General features: G+C 42.3%; 1 protein-coding gene across 4 annotated transcripts in view; it reads left to right on the forward strand.

The window, feature by feature from the left end:
- The first annotated feature begins 400 nt into the window (after positions 1–400).
- LOC133547472 (zinc finger protein 709-like) overlaps positions 401–21,916 on the forward strand; it is a 28,023-nt gene continuing 6,507 nt past the window's right edge. For 3 of the 4 annotated variants that reach the window (XM_061893155.1, XM_061893157.1, XM_061893158.1), the window contains exons 1-2: positions 401–845; positions 2,061–2,147. In XM_061893155.1, coding sequence (XP_061749139.1) covers positions 722–845; positions 2,061–2,147 — 211 coding nt within the window. In that variant the 5' untranslated portion in view covers positions 401–721. The remainder of the gene's footprint in view (positions 846–2,060; positions 2,148–21,916) is intronic. The other variant, XM_061893156.1, reaches the window with a different exon arrangement.

Consider the following 21,916-nt stretch of genomic DNA (forward strand, 5'->3'; position numbering starts at 1 on the left):
GGTTCCAGGTGGACGGTCACGTGACCGCCTGGCTCTGTTTGATTGGTCCAACGTCACCAGTGACGGCTTTTGATTGGTAAAACGCAGGCATGCATATCCTACTTTGAATGTGTGTCTGAAAAAGTAGCGTTTCTTCCCTATAAATATACTCAAGTAAAAGTATGTTGCATGAATACTACTCTTAGAAGTACAATTCATCCCAATAGTTACTCAAGTAGATGTAACGAAGCAAATGTAGCGCGTTACTACCCACCTCTGGTACTCATAACCACATTCTAGCTGTCCGCATGGCGACATACACCACTTCACAGGGCTACCGCGCATGCTCGTCACTACTGCTGCATGCTGGGTAGTGTAGTTCTTATACTCCCTAGCTCAAAACATCACAGCCATGACTCTTTGGCCCCGCCCCTAAGTGACGCATGCGTGGAGGATATGTTCTTCGCAGCAAAGTCCTCCTTTACTCCACACACGCTTCTAAGCCTCGGCACATCTACTAACTACACTTTATTCATCCTCCGTGTCAGCATCAACTCCACTCGTCTCACTCAACTTTGGACATTATTAGGCCCGCTTAGATTGCTCCTTGTTTGAGCGCGCTAGTTAGCCTAGCATGCTAGTTAGCTTAGCTTGTTAGCCGCTAACAAAGAGACGCGGATTTGATCAACACATCGCTTAGTTAAGATCAAGTGTGAGTGTAAAGTGTTGTGATTGTGTGAAAATGTGTGAAAGAACCATAGCAGAGTACGAGGAGGAACTTTCTCGGACAAAAGATGACAACATGAGACTACGTCAACTACTGGAGGCTGTTTTCAAGAAACCTCAAGTTGTTTTACACAGAACAGGTTTGTTTACTTCTTACTCTCACATCTTTACTAACTTTAAACATGACGTGTTTGATTAATAATTTATCAATAGGTGTACTCAGACACATGATTGTTTTTGTGTTATTGATGTGATTATCAGACAGCAGTCATTTCCATTAGATAATGTTCAAATAGAGGTGATTTGGCACACTTACAATTAAAAAAAACAAAAATAATGTTATTTTTCATCAGATATGTAGTAGTATTGTATATGTGGATGGGGGCCCTGCTTTGGAAATAATGTGTACCCCTTTCAGAGATCACATTTAGTTCCACTTCAAACATTCACATGTTCCACAATTAGATGAGATGGTATAACGTGAACAGTTCTGGAACTTTCTAACTCGGGGGGAAAGAACGGGATCTCGTTGGAAGCGCGATGTATGAGCAGACGCTGTTTGGGTATAACAAAATGGTGTCTGCCAGTGTAGTTTACAACTTCACTACTTCAGTAGTTGTCAAACTTTTTTCACCAAGTACCACCTCAGAAAATACTTGGATTTCCAAGTAGCACCATCATGAACAGCATTAAAATACAGTAGCATAGTAGGCCTTAATTATTCATTAAAAACAAGGAAGACACATTATTTAACAAGTATATTAAATCATTTTAAATACTGTTGCATCACACACAGTTTGAACAATAACACTGTTTGCATGTAGGAAAATAAAAGACTGTACTTAAAGGCCTACTGAAAGCCACTAGAACCGACCACGCAGTCTGATAGTTTATACATCAATGACTAAATTGCAATTTTAAATTTCCCGCGAAGTGTCCTGTTGAAAACGTTGCAGAATGATGACGCTTATGTTGACGCGTGCTTGTGACGTTATTGGTGGTAGCGGACATTTTATTCCAGCACCACTCACAGCTAAATGTCGTCCAATTTAATCGCATAATTACACAGTATTCTGGACATCTGTGTTGCTGAATCCTTTGCAATTTGTTCAATGAATAATGGAGACTATAAAGAAGAATGCTGTTGGTGAAATGCGGTGGATTGCAGCTGCCTTTAGCAACACAAACACAGCCGGTGTTTCTTTGTTTGTTGTGAAGCTTTAATATGGAACAGAGGGGTCAAGCAAACATGTTTCTCTACCACATATCAACCGGCAAGTTTCGGTGAGAAAATTGTGGTAATAAGTCGGCTCTTATCGTAAACATGAGCGGAGCTTGTGTGGTTCTTCCTGCAGCTGTCAAAGAGGCAGCTGTGACTTTCTTGACTCCTCCATGGCTTCCCTCAGAGACACTGGCGGTCACCACACCCCTCCGACTTTCAGGTACGACTATATAATCTCACTAAAACACTACTAACACAATAAGCAGATAAAGGATTTTCCAGAATTATCCTAGTAAATGTGTCTAATAACATCTGAATCGCTACCACTGCCCTCGTCTTTTTTTTTTCTTCTAGAGCTTCACTGTCGCTTTCCTCATCCACGAATCTTTCATCCTCGCTCAAATTAATGGGGAAATCGTCGCTTTCTCGGTTTGAATATCTCTTGCTGCTGTTTGCTATGATTATAAACAATGTAAGAAGCCCTACAACCAGTGACGTCACGCGCACATCATATGCTACTTTCGGTAAAGGCAAGGCTTTTCTATTACCGACCAAAAGTTGCAAACTTTATCGTCGATGTTCTCTACTAAATCCTTTCAGCAAAAATATAGCAATATGATCAAGTATGACTAGAATGGACCTGCTATCTCCGTTTAGATAAGAAAATCTCATTTCAGTAGGCCTTTCAATAATACGCAGTGCACACCGGATAGATTCTGGTGCGCACCAGATAGTTTCTAGGATGCAGCTTCCTCAGTTGACCTCTGACCTGGTCCACAGAGATGACTAATGTCTGGTGGAGGAGGAGGAGGGGGGTGCAGCCATGGCTTGCGGGGCAAAGAAGAGGGGGTGGATGCAATGAGGAGTGGGGGGTGGGGGGACACGTGCTGGTTGAACTGGTTGAAGAAGTTATTCATCTCATTGGCCCTCTCTATTGTCCCCCCTACTGCTCTGGTCTTTGTCTTGTGGCCTGTGATGGTTTTCACACCTTCCCAGACCTCCATCATGTGTTCTGCTCCAGCTTCTTCCTGTAGCTGTCCTTAGCCTTCCTTAGCCTTCCTCACGCGTCCTTTCTTCTCCCGCTGTGCTGCTCTCATTGCCTCCCTGTCTCCACTCTTGAAGGCAGCTTTTCTTCTTGTTGAGCACAGCTTGAACCTCCTGTGTTACCCAGAGTTTGTCATTAGGGTAGCACTGAACAATCTTAGCAGGGCAGATCACGTCTAGGCAGAAGTTGAGGTAATCCGTAGGACAGTGAGTCTGACCATCAATGTCCTCACCATGTGGAAACTGTGTACCATTTGTCTGTCACAGAATGACATCACACTAAGACATTCAGTTACAGTTTTCTTTAGTTATTTAGAATTTTGGTACAGTATCAATTAATCAATCAATTTTTATTTATATAGCCCTAAATCACAAGTGTCTCAAAGGGCTAAAAAAGCAGTAAAACTCTTTTAAACAAAGTGTTTGGTAGTGACTGCGATGAGATGGCGACGTGTCCAGGGTGTACCCCGCTCTCCGCCCGATTGTAGCTGAGATAGGCACCAGCGCGCCCCGTGACCACAAAGGGAATAAGCGGTAGTAAATGGATGGATGGATGGGTTTGCGAGTGAAATTTTCTGAAATGTGTAGGTATATTTTTGCTATCGTTTACATTTTCAGAATGTATAATATTGTGTTTTAGAGAAATGTTTTGACATTTTTGTCAGGTTCAAACACCGATGACATCTATTAGACAAGACAAGAAGCAAAGAAATCAAACACAGACAGGATTCAATTTAGCTCATGAGGAGAAACGTCTGGGCTGCAACTTCGTACAGTTTCCCACCACGCTCTGACGAGGGAGTTCCACGCGTCCTCTTTTATTTGGGCCTTTTCTGATTACATAGCTGCAGCTGTTTTTAAAGGGAGGGAGGTCGTAAACAGCTTTTCCCCTCGGTCGTAAACAGTTCAAAGAAAAGGTGGAACTGCGTCAGGTCTGCTCCCTCCACTTTGTCGATCTTGGATAAACAAGGTCTTCCTTTTGCTGTCTATAGATCAAAGAAACCGACACCCCCATGTCCCATCCAATCGCACACAGTAGAGTTTTACATGTCTTTTGCTTGATAAGATGAAAAACAGCTTTTGTCTTCTCGCAGGGGACCTGAACTCAATGTAACACAAATTGTGTGATAACTTTTATACAATTATTCTGACAATTTTGTTATTATTATTAATATTATCTGGAATCAATTTTTGGTAGCAGCAAAGTGGCAATTTGTTTAGCGTTTAGCTCTGAAAAGGGTATTTCAACAAGTAAACAGTACAGTAGGTACTAGATTTATATATGTGTAATGCCCATAAGGGTATTCCAGTAGAATATACAGAGATAAGATGTGTCAATATCAAATTATTACTTGAAATCAATTTTTGTCAGCAACAAAGTGGGTAGATATTTGCTCTAAAAAGGGTATTTCAACATGTAAACAGTAGAGTAGGTACTTGATTTTGATATATGTAATGCCCATAAGGGTATTCTAGTAAAATAAGCAGAGATGAGATTTGTCAATATCAAAATATTACTTGAAATCAATTTTTGGCAGCAGCAAAGTGGTTGTTTTGGTATGTTTTAGCTTTGTAAAGGGTATTTCTACAAGTAAACAGTACAGTAGGTACTGGATTTATATATATGTAATGCCCATAAGAGTATTCTGGTAAAATATACAGAGAAGAGATCTGTCAATATCAAAATATTACTTAAAATACATTTTTGGCAGCAACAAAGTGGCCATTTGGGTAGATATTTGCTCTAAAAAGGGTATTTCAACAAGTATACAGTACAGTAGGTACTGTTGCGTCAGACCAGATGTTCCTCCAAGGGAATTTAAGTTACTGGTCAATCCCATGTTCTTTTGATGACATATATGCTGAGTAAGAAGGATCATCAAAACAGAATTGGAATATTATTCATACCGGCTTCCTAAGTTGTTCTAACATTCAAACGGGAAGAGACTACTTCTTGAACCCGCAAACAGCCCCCACCTTCCCCAGATGAGACATACAGGTTCATTGTTCGACTAAAGATAAGATATTTAGGGAGTACTCCAACTCCCCACATTCCAAAGCTTCAAGGTTAACACACACAGTTTACTTGCGGACAAACTGAAAGAGAACAAATAGAAAAACACCAGCTGTTTTCAAATATGACTATGAATATAAAGGAGTAACTCTTGCATATATAAATATATATTCTCCACAATCCCCCTTCAGATCTTCTCCAAAAGATCTGTATCACTAGTGCAACACTTCTAAAGCACGCTCTACATTAAAGTAGGTGCTGTTTTGCTTTTTGAGCAAGCTAGCAATAAACAATCATGGGAGATAGATGGAGGGAGTCCACGTCAATGTCGTCATGGTCAGGGAAGGAAATTAACAGTCCTCGAAAGTCAATACTGTGCTTGATCCCTTCAGTGACATATCAATCTCAGAAACAGGGTGGGGTTGAGCTTCGACAGCTCTAACAATGATGCGGGTGCATAGAGACCTGGCACAAGGGGTGATAGAGCATCCGCATGAGTCTATAACAGCCAAGAAATCTCCAACGGAGACCAGGGCAGACTTAATTAGGTCAGACTACCTGCCAAAGGTGTTGTGGAGCCAATCTTTAAAGGGTTCAGAAACTTCAGTAAGTTCTTTAGACAGGGCTCGGAGGCCTTCTAAGGCCCCCTGGACTGAGTCATCGGGGCAAGTTGTTCAGCAAGTCCCTCAACAGCGTCCCGAGTCAGGTTGGTCTGTCTCAACAGATTATAAAAAACATAGTTAATAAGTTCTACATTTTTAGTAGCAGTCACAGGAAAAATAGCACTAATTATAGGAAGGTTCTTGGCACCTTCACAGGATTTACACCACAATTTGTGCTCCCCACAATACCAAATTAAGTCAGCCCGTGCCCAAGGCCCTGTTTTTGAGCCATCTAACAGACTTGTGCACCAGGAAAAGTCAATGTCACTCAATTTGTTGGGGGACGCAGACGGTCCTGTGAATTAAAAACGTGTAATTCAGCTTTTGGGCTACAAAAGGAAGAAGTCGGGTGGAATTGTCAACAGAGGGGTACACACTAGCCAACAAATCACAACCTGGCGGCGTGGGTTCAGAAAACAAGGAAATAAGACAGTTTGAGCCATTTGTTACAGCCAACTTAAAAGGGGCGGGATAAATGTGGGGAAAGGGAAGTCCAGCAGAACAAGCAATACAGTCACCTAGATCTTAGCTCTTGTCCAGGCTAGTCATCCACCTGAGCCACAGGTTGCCTGCGCCCGCTCTTATGGTCAAAGTTACCAGATCTTCGGTGGTGATGTAGTTAGTATAACAAAGATAGAGGTCACAACCACGGTAATTGCTATTACGTCCCCCGCAATTAATCACACTGCACAGGTAAAAAAAGTAAGTCTTGCTGTCTCCCTTAACCCAGTCTATTTCAAGTCCGCCATATGTTCCAAGACATTTGTCAGTCACTGTCGTCAAGAAGGAGGGACAAGGACAGTAGAACATGCCCAAACACCAGTCCCTCAGGGAATACTGCTGGGTCTAACATCCAGCCTTTGGTCTATACAAATCAAGGTAATTTAGGTAACGAAACGGCGATCAACATCAAATTTTTCACTTGTTTCAAAGATGCAAAAAGCTATGCGGAGAACAAGCAAGAGAAAATAAGAAACAATTAGCATATGGACTGGTCTCAAGCAATGATATACAATATAGCAGTTGAGCAAGTCTGGAAGATCCACACGACGGTAGACGGCAGCTCAACGGAGGGAGATCTCTCTCAGCGTCGTCTTCCGGGCCCCTTCTTTGGCAGGTTCCTCAGCCGGAGTGCAGAGGGGGAGGTGGTACCAGGTGTCCCCTTTACCAGCTAGTCGAAGGGCGTGGGGCCGTCCGTTCCACGACCTTGAAGGGACCAGTCCACCTGAGCTCCGTCCACTTGCGCTTGATGACCTTGACCCTGACCCACTCAACGGGCGGAAGGGAATTTGGAGTGGCGGTGTGTCATCCTCAAATCTGTACAGAAGAACTGACACACAAATTCTGCATTTTGTAAAAATACTATTTTGGTCTCACGCTGAGCTAGCTTATGTAGCCGAGGATCGGACCGCCAAGTGCCCTGACTTTGGCTTTCGCCCAGCTCACAATGCACCCAACCTCTATGGCCCCTCCTATGAGTGGTGAGCCCATTGGAGGGATGACCCACGTTGCCTCTTCGGGCTGTGCTCGGCATTGTGCCCCAACTCCAGGCCTGGCTCTAGAGGGGGGCCCCGGTGACCTGCGTCCGGGCGAGGAGGAAATCTGAGTCCATTTTGTTGTGTATCCATAGAAGTCTTCAAGCTGCTCTTTGTCTGATCCCTCACCCAGGACCTGTTTGTCTTGGGAAACCTTACCAGGCGGCATGAAAGCCCCTGGACAATATAGCTCCAAGGATCATTGGGACACTTAAACTCCTCTACCACGGTAAGGTGGCAGCTCAGAGAGGAGAGGTGTTTCAGGCATCTGGTCAGGATGCCACCCGAATGCCTCCCTAGGGAGGTGTTTAGGGCACGTCCAACCGGTAGGAGGCCACAGGGAAGACCCAGGACACGTTGGGAAGACTGTCTCCCGTCTAGCTTGGGAACGCCTCGGGATCCCCCGGGAAGAGTTGGACGAAGTGGCTGGGGAGAGGGAAGTCTGGACTTCCCTGCTTAGGCTGCTGCCCCCGCGACCCGACCTCGGATAAACGGAAGACGATGGATGGGTCTCACGCTGATTCCTCCTTCCAAGGGAGCTGCTGGTCCTGGGAAGGGCTGATCTGTATGCAGTTCATAGGGTGAAAAATTCAAAGGGCGAAAAAAACAGTTTTATTCACGGACATTCGAATGATCATTAACGCTAATGGCAACATGTCAATCTAATTCAATTTAGTCTGTGCACAGATTTTAGCCAATTTGTTTTGATGCTTTGGTTCATTCTCTCAACCTTACCTTGGGACTGAGGATGGTAAACCGAGCTGAATCTGTGTTCTATAGGACCTTTTCGACCAAGACTAAGTGAGCATTTTTAATATGGGTACCTTTGTCTGACCTAATCTTTTTGGGGAAACAATGTCGGGGTATTAGGTCATTCACAGGCTATTTAATTACTGATTTTGCATCCTCCTTTGAGGTTGGAGTTTCTTCCGGCCAACCACTGTAATTGTCAACGCAAGTCAGCAAGTACCTTTTCCCTTTTCCCCCATGATCAATCTCCCCCCTCTGTTTCTGAAAAAAGGGACTGTGTTTGCAGTACTATCACTTTAAGAAACATCCAAGAAAAAGGACAGCCGATAGTCAAGCCTAGCAAGCGCAGAGATTCAAAATTCAAGATTTTTTTATTGTCTTATGCACAGTTAAACAGACAGTTTGCCGCACAATGAAAATCTTACTTTGCTAGTCCACTCTTCAACAAGTCACACGGTACTGAGCTAAAAATAAAAAAAGTCAAAATAAAAATGTTATATACAAGGCACAGTAAGTAACATAACATTATTGCACATTCTGATTGACAGTCAACAGTATAAATATGGAGGTGACCTTGGGTCACAGCAGCAGTTAAAGTGTCTTTAGTGAACAGAGGTGAAAAGTGTCTACAGTGATGGTTCACAGTTCGGGGGTGGTCATGGTAACTGTCTGTTGTTCAAAAGATAAAAGTAAAACAGAGGTGGGGGGGGGGGGGGGTAGCTAGCATTCACAAGCCTGATAGCCTGTGGGTAGAAACTGTTTGTCAATCTGGTAGTCCTGGATTTCAGGCTCCTGTATGGTCTGCCTGATGGTAGGAGGCTGAAAAGACTGTGTACTGTCCTTGATGATGTTGTGTGCTCTCCTGGTGGCCCTGGTAGACTACATGTCCTGTAGTGAGGGGAAGGCTGCTCCTGATATGTACTGAGCAGTTTTAATCACTCGCTGGAGTGCCTTCCTGTCCTTAGCAGTGCAGTTTCCATACCAGACCGGGATTGAGCTGGTAAGGACACTCTCAAACGTACTTCTATAGAAGTTGCTGAGAATTTTGGGTGGCATTCCAAATTTTCTCAGCCTTCTTAGGAAGTACAGTCGCTGCTGGGCTTTCTTTAATGTTTGTTGGGTGTTGTGTCCCCAGGTGAGGTCCTCGCTGAGGTAAGTCCCGAGGAATTTAAAGGTTCTCACCCTTTCCAACTCTGTCCCTCCTATGTACAGAGGTGGGTACTGTGCACTCCTTCTCCGTGGGTCAGTAATCATCTCCTTGGTCTTGTCTGTGTTCAAGGAGGGATTATTATCCTGACACCAATCCACCAATTCCGCTAACTCCCTCCTGTACGCTGCCTCAGCTCCCCTGGTGATCAGTCCGACGACCGTAGTATCATCTGCAAACTTGATGATAGTGGTGTTGTTCTGGAAGGCCACACAGTCGTGTGTGAAGAGGGTGTACACTAGGGGGCTCAGCACGCAGCTTTGGGGCGTCCCTGTGCTTAGAACCTTTGTGTCTGATGTCTGGTTGCCGATTCTGACTGACTGGGGACGGTTTGTGAGAAATGTCAGGACCCAGTCACAGAGAGCTGGTGTCAGACCAACAGTGAGAAGTTTAGCACTGAGTTTTTGTTGGATGACCGTGTTAAAAGCAGCGCTGTAGTCAATGAATATTAGCCTGGCACAGGGGCCTGATGGCGGTGGTCTTGAAGCAGGTGGGCACAACAGCTTGTGCTAGTGACAAGTTGTATATGTCAGCAAGTACATTAGCCAGCTCTGATGGAAAGACTCTGAGGGCCTGGCTAGGGATATTGTCTGGGCCGTCTGTCTTCCGTGGGTTTGTACTCCTCAAAACTGTACGTACTTCTGTTGTTGTCACAGTGAGCGGTGGGTACTGCGTGCGCTCAGAACCCCTCTCTGTTGGTTGGTGTTGAGGACCTCGAAGCGGGAGTAAAACTCATTCAGCTCATCTGGCAGTGAGCGTTGGCAGTTTGTGACCCCCCTGCTCCCCTGCTTGTAGTCTGTGATGTGTTGCAGGCCTTGCCACATCCGCCGGGAATCTGTGGTGGAGTAGAATCCCTCTAGCTTTAGTCTGTATTGTCTCTTGGCTTTGCTGATGGATTTACACAGGTCATATCTGGCCTCATTCTAGTCCTCAGCGTTGCCTGAGACAAATGCAGTGGAGCGGTAATGTAGCTTAGACCGAACATCACAGTTAATCCAGGGTTTTTTAGTTTGGGTATATCTTGTATTGCTTCGTGGGAACAATGTTTTCCACGCATGTGCTGATGTAGCCAGTTACACTGGAAGCATATTCCTCCGTCCACAGTACCATCCTCCCTCTGAGCAGCAGTTTTGAACATGTCCCAGTCTGTACTCCCAAAGCAGTCCTGAAGCACTAGTTCAGTGTCTTCATTCCAAACTTGAACAGTTTTTTTCACTGGGGGGGCTTGCTTGAGGCGCTGTCTGTACGCTGCACATAGAAAAGCTGAAATGTGATCAGATAGTCCAAAGTGTGGTCTGGGTACGGCGTGGCGAAGTTGGTAGAGTGGCTTTGCCAGTAATCTGAGGGTTACTGGTTCAATCCCCGCCATCCATCATCCTAGTCACGTCCTTTGTGTCCTTGCTCCTGATGGGTCCTTGTGAACGCCTTGCATGGCAGCTCCCACCATCAGTGTGTGAATGTGTGTGTGATTGGGCGAATGTGGAAATACTGTCAAAGCGCTTTGGGCTCCTTAAAAAGGGGTAGAAAAGCGCTATACAAGTACAACCCATTTACCAATTTACCATTTGTAGACTCCACTCCCATTGCAGTATACTTGGTCCAGAGAGTTTTTTTCCCCTTGTATGAGAGTCCTCATATTAATGGTATTTAGGGAGGACACTCTTTAGGTTGCGGTTGTTAAAATCCCCAGCTATCGTGAACGCACCATCAGGGTGTGCGGTCTCTTGTTTACTGATGACGTCATGCAGCAGCTTTAGCGCTGTAGTGGAGTCCGCCCGTGGCGGGATGTAAACAGACAGTATAAACACTGCACTGAACTCCCTTGGCAGGTAAAAAGGTCTGCATTTCACCATCAACAACTCAATGTTGTCCGAGCAGTGTCTTTCAACCACCTGTACGTCCGAGCACCAGCTGTTACTCACGTAAACACAGACCCCGCCTCCGCCTTTCTTGAAGCCTTTGTCCGGTCTCCACGGTAAACTGAGTGCGTTGGTAGCTGGATAGCAGAGTCTGGGATGCTGTCCGAAAGCCAGGTTTCCGCGTAAATAAGAGCACAGCCTTCTCTCAGTTCACTTTGGGATGTAGTCCTGGTTCTCAGCTCATCCAGCTTGTTGTCGAGTGAGCGCACGTCAGCTAGCAGCAGGCTAGGTAGTGGTGGTTGTGTAGCTCTAGCATTTAGCCTAGCATGTAGCCCCGCTGTCTTGTTGTGGTTGTTTTGTGGTTAGCTGGCTCTCGTCGTAGCAGAAAGTTGAAGTCCGTCAGACTAGAAGTGAGCTCGTGGTGAGCTTTTCCGATGTCCAGAAGTGCATCTCTGTTATATCTCACTGTTGCATGCAAAAACTTTACATTTAGGATGCAAATTACAAACCCCGTTTCCATATGAGTTGGGAAATTGTGTTAGATGTAAATATAAACGGAATACAATGATTTGCAAATCATTTTCAACCCATATTCAGTTGAATATGCTAAAAAGACAACATATTTGATGTTCAAACTGACTATTTTTTTTTTCTCAAATAATCATTAACTTTTTTTATTTAATTTTTTTTATTTTTATTTATTTATTTCGGCAGTCTTCACATAAAACAAAGAACAACAACAAAAAAAGAAAAAAAAAAAAAAACACTCATATGAGCAATGATTGAGCCGAAAGGGTGTAGGTTGAAGCAACGCTTATATAAACCTACCCCATCACAACAAGAACAAGGTTCAAAATATATAAAATCTAAAACATGCTTCACTTATATTACTTTTTTTTTTAAACAATATATAAGCAACATATATGTAGCACACGTCTCATATACACAGTTTAACATTTAAATCAAACATATACATTTGTACACTTATATATATACATATATATATATATATATATATATATATATATATATTATATATACACAATCTATTTAAATTCCATGTAAAGTGGTAATATACACATTTTAATATAACCTATATGTATAATTATGAAATCATAAATTGTATTTATATACATATCATATATTATTGTCTTTCTAAAACAATGTTTGCTCTTCTTTCTTATATTTACTAATGATAAATGATTTAAAAAGCTTTTTAAACTGGTTTACGTTGGTGCTGTGTTTTATTTCATCCTTTAAACAGTTCCATATTTTAACCCCTGCTATTGTTATACTCATTCGTTTCTGCGTTGTTCTACAATATTGGATCTTAAAAAGTAGTTCTCCTCTTAAATTATAATTCCCTTCTCTTTGTAAAAATCTTCTCTGTAACCCTGTTGGAAGTGAATCTTTACTTGCTTTATAAATCATTTGGGCAGTCTTGAGTTGGATGAGATCTGGTAGTTTTAAATCAAATGTTTTTATAAATAATCCATTAGTGTGTTCTCGGGGTCCTGTGTTATGTATCAGTCTGATGGCCCTTTTTTGCATTATGAATAGTGGTTGGATGTCCGTCCTGTATGTATTTCCCCAAACTTCTAGACAGTAACTCAAATATGGTAAAACAAGTGTACAATAAAGAGTGTGTAATGTTTTTTGATGAAGAATGTGCCTTGTTTTACCCAGGACAGCAATACTTCTGGCCAACTTCCCTTTGATGTATGTAATGTGTGACTTCCAGCAGATCCTGTGGTCCAAGATCACACCCAAAAATTTGATTTTGTTTACTCTTTCTATACTAACATTGTCTATATATAATTTTACATCTATATCATTTCTCTTATTTCCAAATAACATAAAGTTAGTTTTATTTAGGTTTAATGATAATTTATTGGCATCAAACCTTTTTTTTAGTTTACACATCTCCATGGTGACGGTCCTCAGGAGCTGCTGCAAGTCCACATCAGAACAGAGTACATTGGTGTCATCCGCAAATAACACATATTTAAGGTTTTCATTAAGGTAGTCATCCACGGTTTCAACTGGCCGTACTTTGACTTCCTTTTATAATTTACTACTGGACAATTTCCATCATATAGTATTTTAAATGTGTTTAAGAATTCTTCATAAGCTGTATTAACTTCTTTTTTATCATAAGTAGTATTCCAATTTTGCTTTTGTAGTTCATTCCTGAATTTGTTGAGCGTTTTCTCTGTTATGATTCTTTTATAGACAGTTTCACATTCATTCCTGATTTTAATTTTACTGGCACAGTTGTAGACCACAAAGACTGGGAGATGATCACTTATATCATTTATCAAGATTCCACATATTAGGTTGTCATCCAATATATTGGTAAATATATTGTCAATTAGGGTGGCACTATGTGATGTGATTCTTGTTGCTTTATTTATCAAAGATATCAAACTCATACTGTGTATTGTGTCTATAAATTCAGCTGTTTCTCTATTGCTACTTGTATGTATTAAGTCAATGTTAAAGTCTCCACTAATAAATATTTCTTTGTTATTCAATTTATAAAATAATCCTTCCATAGCTTTGGTGAAGGTTTCTATTTCGGATCCCGGAGTTCTATATATAAAACTAACTAGGATAATTTTTCTTCCTTCTCTTATAATCTCTACCGTTATACATTCCATTACTTGTTCAATGATAGATGTCATATTTTCAACTTTAATAAAGTTTAGATTTTTATCAATATAGAGTGCTACTCCTCCTCCCTTTTTATCTATTCTATCCAAATGCACAAATTCATATCCATTCAGACCAAAATCTACACTTATTTCTTGAGTTATCCAAGTTTCTGATATTGCTATATAATGCTAAAAGGTTTTACAAATTGACTTAAATATTCCTTTATATGGTGAAAGTTTGCAGACAGACTTCTACTATTAATATGTATAATTGTTAATTGGTTACTTAATTGTATACTGTCATTATATTGTTCATCTGTATAATATTTGCAATTCATTGCTATGCCATTGAAGACAGTTTTTTCAGGGTCTATATCGTTTTCAAACATAGTGCAAAGTTCATATTTCACTCATTCATTTGCTGTTATATTAACATTCAATTACCAAGTTGGCAACATGATTTCTGGTTTCATCATTTGTACTTTTCAAGCTCCCCCATTTCTCTGATTACTAGAACCTTTGCTTCTTCAGGCGTGCCCTGTAGTTTAATCCAGACTTTGCAATTCCGTGTCCACGTGGACTGAATTTTCCCTTGTTTCTTTAGGGCCCTAGCCTGTCTTGCTATGTCCGAGTTTTTTTTTTGTTAAGTGCTCATTAATGTACACTGCCGTACCTCTTAACTTTTTAGACTGTCTCAAAAGATCAGTTTTTACTTTCCTGTTCGTAAACCTTATAATAATTGCTTGTTTTGCCAAGTTATCCCTTCGAGGGAGGGTATGACAGGCAGGGATAGCATTACTGTCTATCTCAATGTTCTTAGACTGAAAAAACTGCAGGACCTGTTGCTCCAGGTTTTCTAGCTCCGTCGTGGACTCATCCCCACCATTCTGTTCACCTGCAGTTGCTCGAGCATATGAGCGGTGTTTGGTGTTCAAGCCACTGACAATCACATCATCCATTCTTGTGTATTGTTCAAGTTCATCAACACGTCTTTCCAATATTTTAATTGATTTGTCTTTTTCTACAATTATTTTTTTTAGCTCTCTAACTTCCTCCACTAGTTGAGTAAGTGCAGTTTGTTGGTTTGCCACTCTGGACAACTCTTCAGACATAAAGTTAAGCGAGAGTTTTATTTCTTCCAGCTCGTCAACCTGTGCCTTCCTAGGAGGCATTGTTACTGTTGGTAACTTTAGAATTAGATGCCAGCAACACGTGACAAATAAGTTGGGAAAGGTGGAAATAAATACTGATTAAGTGGAGGAATGCTCATCAAAAACTTATTTGGAACATCCCACAGGTGTGCAGGCTAATTGGGAACAGGTAGGTGCCATGATTTGGTATAAAAGCAGCTTCCATGAAATGTTAGGTAATTCACAAACAAGGATGGGGCGAGGGTCACCAATTTGTAAGCAAATTGTCGAACAGTTTTAGAACAACATTTCTCAATGAGCTATTGCAAGAAATTTAGGGACTTTACCATCTACGGTCCGTAAAATCATCAAAAGGTTCAGAGAATCGCGTAAGCGATGATATTATGGACCTTTGATCCCTCAGGCGGTACTGCATCAAAAACCGACATCACTGTGTAAAGGATATCGCCACATGGGCTCAGGAACACTTCATAAAACCACTGTCAGTAACTACAGTCGGTTGTTACATCTGTAAGTGCAAGTTAAAGTTAAGTTAAAAAGTTAGAGTACCATTGATTGTCAGACACACACTAAATGTGGTGAAATTTGTCCTCTGCATTTGACCCACCCCCTTGATCACCCCCTAGGAAGTGATGGGATCAGTGGGCAGCAGCGGTGCTGCGCCCGGGAATCATTTATGTTGATTTAACCCCCAATTCCGACCCTTGATGCTGAGCGCCAAGCAGGGAGGCAATGGGTCCCATTTTTTTTATAGTCTTTGGTACGACTCGGCCGGGGTTTGAACTCACAACCTAACGATCTCAGGGCGGACACTCTAACCACTAGGCCACTGACTCTACTTTGCAAAGCAAAACCCATTTATCAACAACACCAAGGAATGCCGCCAGCGTCGCTGGGCCCGAGCTCATTTGAGATGGACTGATGCAAAGTGGAAAAGTGTACTGTGGTCTGACGAGTCCACATTTCAAATTATATTTGGAAACTGTGGATGTGGTGTCCTCCGGAAAAAAGAGGAAAATAACCATCCGGATTGTTATTGGCGCAAAGTTGAAAAGCCGATCTTAGCGCTGCTTTTGATACCGTCGATCATAATATTTTATTAGAACGTATCAAAACACGAATTGGTATGTCAGACTTAGCCCTGTCTTGGTTTAACTCTTATCTTACTGATAGGATGCAGTGTGTCTCCCATAACAATGTGACCTCGGACTACGTTAAGGTAACGTGTGGAGTTCCCCAGGGTTCGGTCCTTGGCCCTGCACTCTTCAGCATCTACATGCTGCCGCTAGGTGACATCATACGCAAATACGGTGTTAGCTTTCACTGTTATGCTGATGACACCCAACTCTACATGCCCCTAAAGCTGACCAACACGCCGGATTGTAGTCAGCTGGAGGCTTGTCTTAATGAAATTAAACAATGGATGTCCGCTAACTTTTTGCAACTCAACGCCAAAAAAACGGAAATGCTGATTATCGGTCCTGCTAGACACCGAACTCTATTTAAAAATACAACTCTAACATTTGACAACCAAACAATTAAACAAGGCGACACGGTAAAGAATCTGGGTATTATCTTCGACCCAACTCTCTCCTTTGAGGCACACATTAAAAGCGTTACTAAAACGGCCTTCTTTCATCTCCGTAATATCGCTAAAATTCGCTCCATTCTGTCCACTAAAGATGCTGAGATCATTATCCATGCGTTTGTTACGTCTCGCCTCGACTACTGTAACGTATTATTTTCGGGTCTCCCCATGTCTAGTATTAAAAGATTACAGTTGGTACAAAATGCGGCTGCTAGACTTTTGACAAGAACAAGAAAGTTTGATCACAGTACGCCTGTACTGTATATACCTTTATATACATATATACATACATATATACCTATACTGTATATACCTTTATATACATATATACATATATATATACCTGTACTGGCTCACCTGCATTGGTTTCCTGTGCACTTAAGATGTGACTTTAAGGTTTTACTACTTACGTATAAAATACTACACGGTCTAGCTCCATCCTATCTTGCCGATTGTATTGTACCATATGTCCCGGCAAGAAATCTGCGTTCAAAGGACTCCGGCTTATTAGTGATTCCCAAAGCCCCAAAAAAGTCTGCGGGCTATAGAGCGTTTTCCGTTCGGGCTCCAGTACTCTGGAATGCCCTCCCGCTAACAGTTCGAGATACCACCTCAGTAGAAGCATTTAAGTCTCACCTTAAAACTCATTTGTATACTCTAGCCTTTAAATAGACTCCCTTTTTAGACCAGTTGATCTGCCGTTTTTCTTTTTCTTCTATTTCCCACTCTCCCTTGTGGAGGGGGTCCGGTCCGATCCGGTGGCCATGTACTGCTTGCCTGTGTATCGGCTGGGGACATCTCTGCGCTGCTGATCCGCCTCCGTTTGGGATGGTTTCCTGCTGGCTCCGCTGTGAACGGGACTCTCGCTGCTGTGTTGGATCCGCTTTGGACTGGACTCTCGCGACTGTGTTGGATCCATTGTGGATTGAACTTTCACAGTATCATGTTAGACCCGCTCGACATCCATTGCTTTCCTCCTCTCTAAGGTTCTCATAGTCATTATTGTCACCGACGTCCCACTGGGTCATTATTGTCACCAATGTCCCACTGGATGTGAGTTTTCCTTGCCCTTATGTGGGCCTACCGAGGATGTCGTGGTGGTTTGTGCAGCCCTTTGAGACACTAGTGATTTAGGTCTATATAAGTAAACATTGATTGATTGATTGATTGAAATATCTTGTCTTTGTAGCATATTCAATGGATGGATGGATGGATGGATGGATGGATGGATGTATTCTGTTTATATTTACATCTCACACAATTTCCTAACTCATATGGAAACGGGGTTTGTATATTAAATAAAAAAACGTAATTTTTGTCGGGAGGACGACGCAAAGACGTCAGCCACGCGGGGCGCCATCTTGGAACAAAGTCATTGTTAAAATAATATGCCTTATCTTTTTTGAGTTCAGTGATTATTGACTATCAATCAATCAATGTTTATTTATATAGCCCCAAATCACAAATGTCTCAAAGGACTGCACAAATCATTACGACTACAACATCCTCGGAAGAACCCACAAAAGGGCAAGGAAAACTCACACCCAGTGGGCAGGGGGAATTCACATCCAGTGGGACGCCAGTGACAATGCTGACTATGAGAAACCTTGGAGAGGACCTCAGATGTGGGCTACCCCCCCCTCTAGGGGACCGAAAGCAATGGATGTCGAGCGGGTCCAACATTATACTGTGAAAGTTCAATCCATAGTGGCTCCAACACAGCCGCGAGAGTTCAGTTCAAAGCGGATCCAACACAGCCGCGAGAGTTCAGTTCAAAGCGGATCCAAGACAGCAGCGAGAGTACCGTCCACAGGAGACCATCTCAAGCGGAGGCGGGTCAGCAGCGTATAGATGTCCCCAATCGATACAGGCGAGCGGTCCATCCTGGGTCCCGACGAGCGGTCCATCCTGGGTCTCGACTCTGGACAGCCAGTACTTCATCCATGGTCATCGGACCGGACCCCCTCCACAAGGGAGGGGGGGACATAGGAGAAAGAAAAGAAGCGGCAGATCAACTGGTCTAAAAAGGAGGTCTATTTAAAGGCCAGAGTATACAGATGAGTTTTAAGGTGAGACTTAAATGCTTCTACTGAGGTAGCATCCCAAACTGTTACCGGGAGGGCATTCCAGAGTACTGGAGCCCAAACGGAAAACGCTCTATAGCCCGCAGACTTTTTTTGGGCTCTAGGAATCACTAATAAGCCGGAGTCTTTTGAACGCAGATTTCTTGCCGGGACATATGGTACAATACAATCGGCAAGATAGGCTGGAGCTAGACCGTGTAGTATTTTATACGTAATTAATAAAACCTTAAAGTCACATCTTAAGTGCACAGGAAGCCAGTGCAGGTGAGCCAGTATAGGTATATATAAGTATGTATATATGTATATAAAGGTATATACAGTATAGGTATATATGTATGTATATATGTATATAAAGGTATATACAGTACAGGCGTAATGTGATCAAACTTTCTTGTTCTTGTCAAAAGTCTAGCAGCCGCATTTTGTACCAACTGTAATCTTTAAATGCTAGACATGGGGAGACCCCAAAATAATACGTTACAGTAATCGAGACGAGACGTAACAAACGCATGGATAATGATCTCAGCGTCTTTAGTGGACAGAATGGAGCGAATTTTAGCGATATTACGTAGATGAAAGAAGGCCGTTTTCTTAACGCTTTTAATGTGTGACTCAAAGGAGAGAGTTTGGTCGAAAATAATACCCAGATTTTTTACAGAGTCACCTTGTTTTATTATTTGGTTGTCAAATGTTAAAGTTGTATTATTAAATGGAGGTCGGTGTCTAGCAGGACCGATAATCAGCATTTCCGTTTTTTTGGCGTTAAGTTGCAAAAAGTTAGCGGACATCCATTGTTTAATTTCATTAAGACACGCTTCCAACTGACTACAGTCCGGCGTGTTGGTCAGCTTTAGGGGCATGTAGAGTTGGGTGTCATCAGCATAGCAGTGGAAGCTAATACCGTATTTGCGTATGACGTCACCTAGCGGCAGCATGTAGATGCTGAAGAGTACAGGGCCAAGGACCGAACCCTGGGGAACTCCACACGTTACCTTAACATAGTCCGAGGTCACACTGTTATGGGAGACGCACTGCATCCTATCAGTAAGATAAGAGTTAAACCAAGACAGGGCTGAGTCTGACATACCAATTCATGTTTTGATACGCTCTAATAAAATATTATGATCGACGGTATCGAAAGCAGCGCTAAGATCGAGGACCAGCAACATAGATGACGCATCAGAGTCCATCGTTAGCAATAGATCATTAGTCAATTTTGCGAGGGCTGTCTCAGTCGAGTGATTTGCCCTGAAACCGGATTGAAAGGTTTCCCATAGATTGTTAAACGCTAAGTGTTCATTTAGCTGCTCTGCAACAATTTTTTCGAGGATTTTCAAAATAAAGGGAAGGTGAGACACCGGTCGGTAGTTTACCATGAGGTCAGAATCGAGGTTAGGTCTTTTAAGGAGAGGATGAATAACCGCTTTTTTGAATGCTAGGGGAACAGTGCCCGAGGAAAGTGATAAGTTTATAATATTTAGCACTGATGGACCTAATAATACAAAGAGCTCCTTGATCAGTTTCCCAGGAAGTGGGTCAAGTAAACATGTTGTTTGTTTTATTCCATTTACACGTTGTAACAATTCTTCTAATGTTATTTCATCAAAACGAGAGAAACTATTTTGGATATTTGCTGTATCCGCCGTATATACAGTCGTATCTGTGTTACTATAACCCAGTTGTAGCTGGGACGCATTGTCTTTAATCTCCTTTCTAATAAGTTCAATTTTCTTTTTAAAGAACTTCATAAAGTCATCTGCCGAATGGGTGGAGCTACTGGAAGGAGTCCCTTGTTGGGTTAGCGATGCTACTGTACTAAACAAAAATTTTGGATCGTTTTTATTAATGCGGATGAGATTTGAGTAATAATTAGTTTTAGCTAAGGTAAGCATGCGTTTATAAGTTATTAAACTATCACTCCAGGCTTGATGGTGCACCTCAAGTTTAGTCGTGCGCCATTTGCGTTCCAGCTTTCTACATAATAATTTCTGAGCTCTAGTTTCTTCAGTAAACCATGGCGTACGCCTTTTTGGAGCCTTTTTTAACTTCAGCGGTGCTATACTATCAATGATTTCGCGCAGGGCGTCGTTAAAGTTGTTAGTGAGGTTATCAATAGAGCCCACATACTTTGGGAACGGTGCCATTACCGAGGGCAGTAGGTCAGCAAGAGTCGTCATTGTGGCAGCATTAATGTTGCGGCTGCTATAGCAGTTTTTATTATTATTAGCTTGCCGAACATGAGTCTGAACTTCGAATTTTATAAGGTAATGATCGGACATTACTTTAGTATACGGGAGTATCATAACTTTGGAAACGGTGATACCTCTGACAAGCACTAGGTCTATCGTATTACCGCTGCGATGCGTCGGTTCATTTATTATTTGTGTAAGACCACAGCTATCAATTATAGTCTGGAGCGCCACGCACGGTGGGTCCGATGGGGTATTCATATGGATATTAAAGTCCCCCATTATAATTATATTATCGGCGTGCGTCACTAGATCAGCAACAAACTCTGAGAATTCACTAATAAAGTCCGAATATGGCCCTGGGGGGCGGTAGATAACGGCCAGACACAGAGGCAGAGGTGTGGCAGACTTCATAGAAAGCACCTCAAAAGATTTATATTTATTATTTAAGTTAGGACTAAAGTTAAAGTTTTCGTTGTATATTAGTGCGACCCCCCCGCCCCCCCCTCCCCTTTTAAGGGGACGGGCAATATGCGCATTCGTATAGTTAGGAGGGGATGCCTCATTTATCGCAAAAAATTTGTCTGGTTTAAGCCAGGTTTCGCTAAGACCGATGACGTTAAGGTTGTTGTCTCTAATGACCTCATTAACTAATAACGTTTTGGGAGACAAAGATCTGATGTTTAGAAAGCCCATATTATAGGTAGTGGGCTGTTTTAAGGAGTTGTTGATAAAATTACCCGTAGTAGCAATATTAATAATGTTGCGTTTATTATGCGCAGTGTACTTAAAATAATTACGATCATATCTAGGAATTGATATGACGGGAATTTTCAGATTGTCTACTTGGTGCTGCGATAAACTGAACGCATCATAATTTGCCACCTCAGTAGAACGCATGTCTAACTCTGACGTAGTCATAGACACAGCAGAAAAAACATTTTGTGAGTTGTGTGTTATTCTACGAAAATTGCTATGTGTACAGGGATCATCCAGCCTGGCGCTGGCTAGTTCTAACTTAACTGACTCCATACCCAGGCTAGCAGGCTCTGTAATTGCCTGTGACCGGGCTTGCTCTAGTGCAGTTAGTCAAATGTGGCTCAATGCGAAGTCTATGTTCCGAGACAAGAGGATAGCGCCTTCCTGGTTAGGGTGAAGGCCGTCTCTCCTCAGCAAGCCAGGTTTGCCCCAGAAAGAGGGCCAATTATCAATAAACGTAAATCCCTGTTGTCTGCAGAAGCTATCCAGCCAC

Source organism: Nerophis ophidion, unplaced genomic scaffold (genome assembly GCF_033978795.1).
Source record: "Nerophis ophidion isolate RoL-2023_Sa unplaced genomic scaffold, RoL_Noph_v1.0 HiC_scaffold_117, whole genome shotgun sequence".
Classification (NCBI taxonomy): Eukaryota; Metazoa; Chordata; class Actinopteri; order Syngnathiformes; family Syngnathidae; genus Nerophis; species Nerophis ophidion.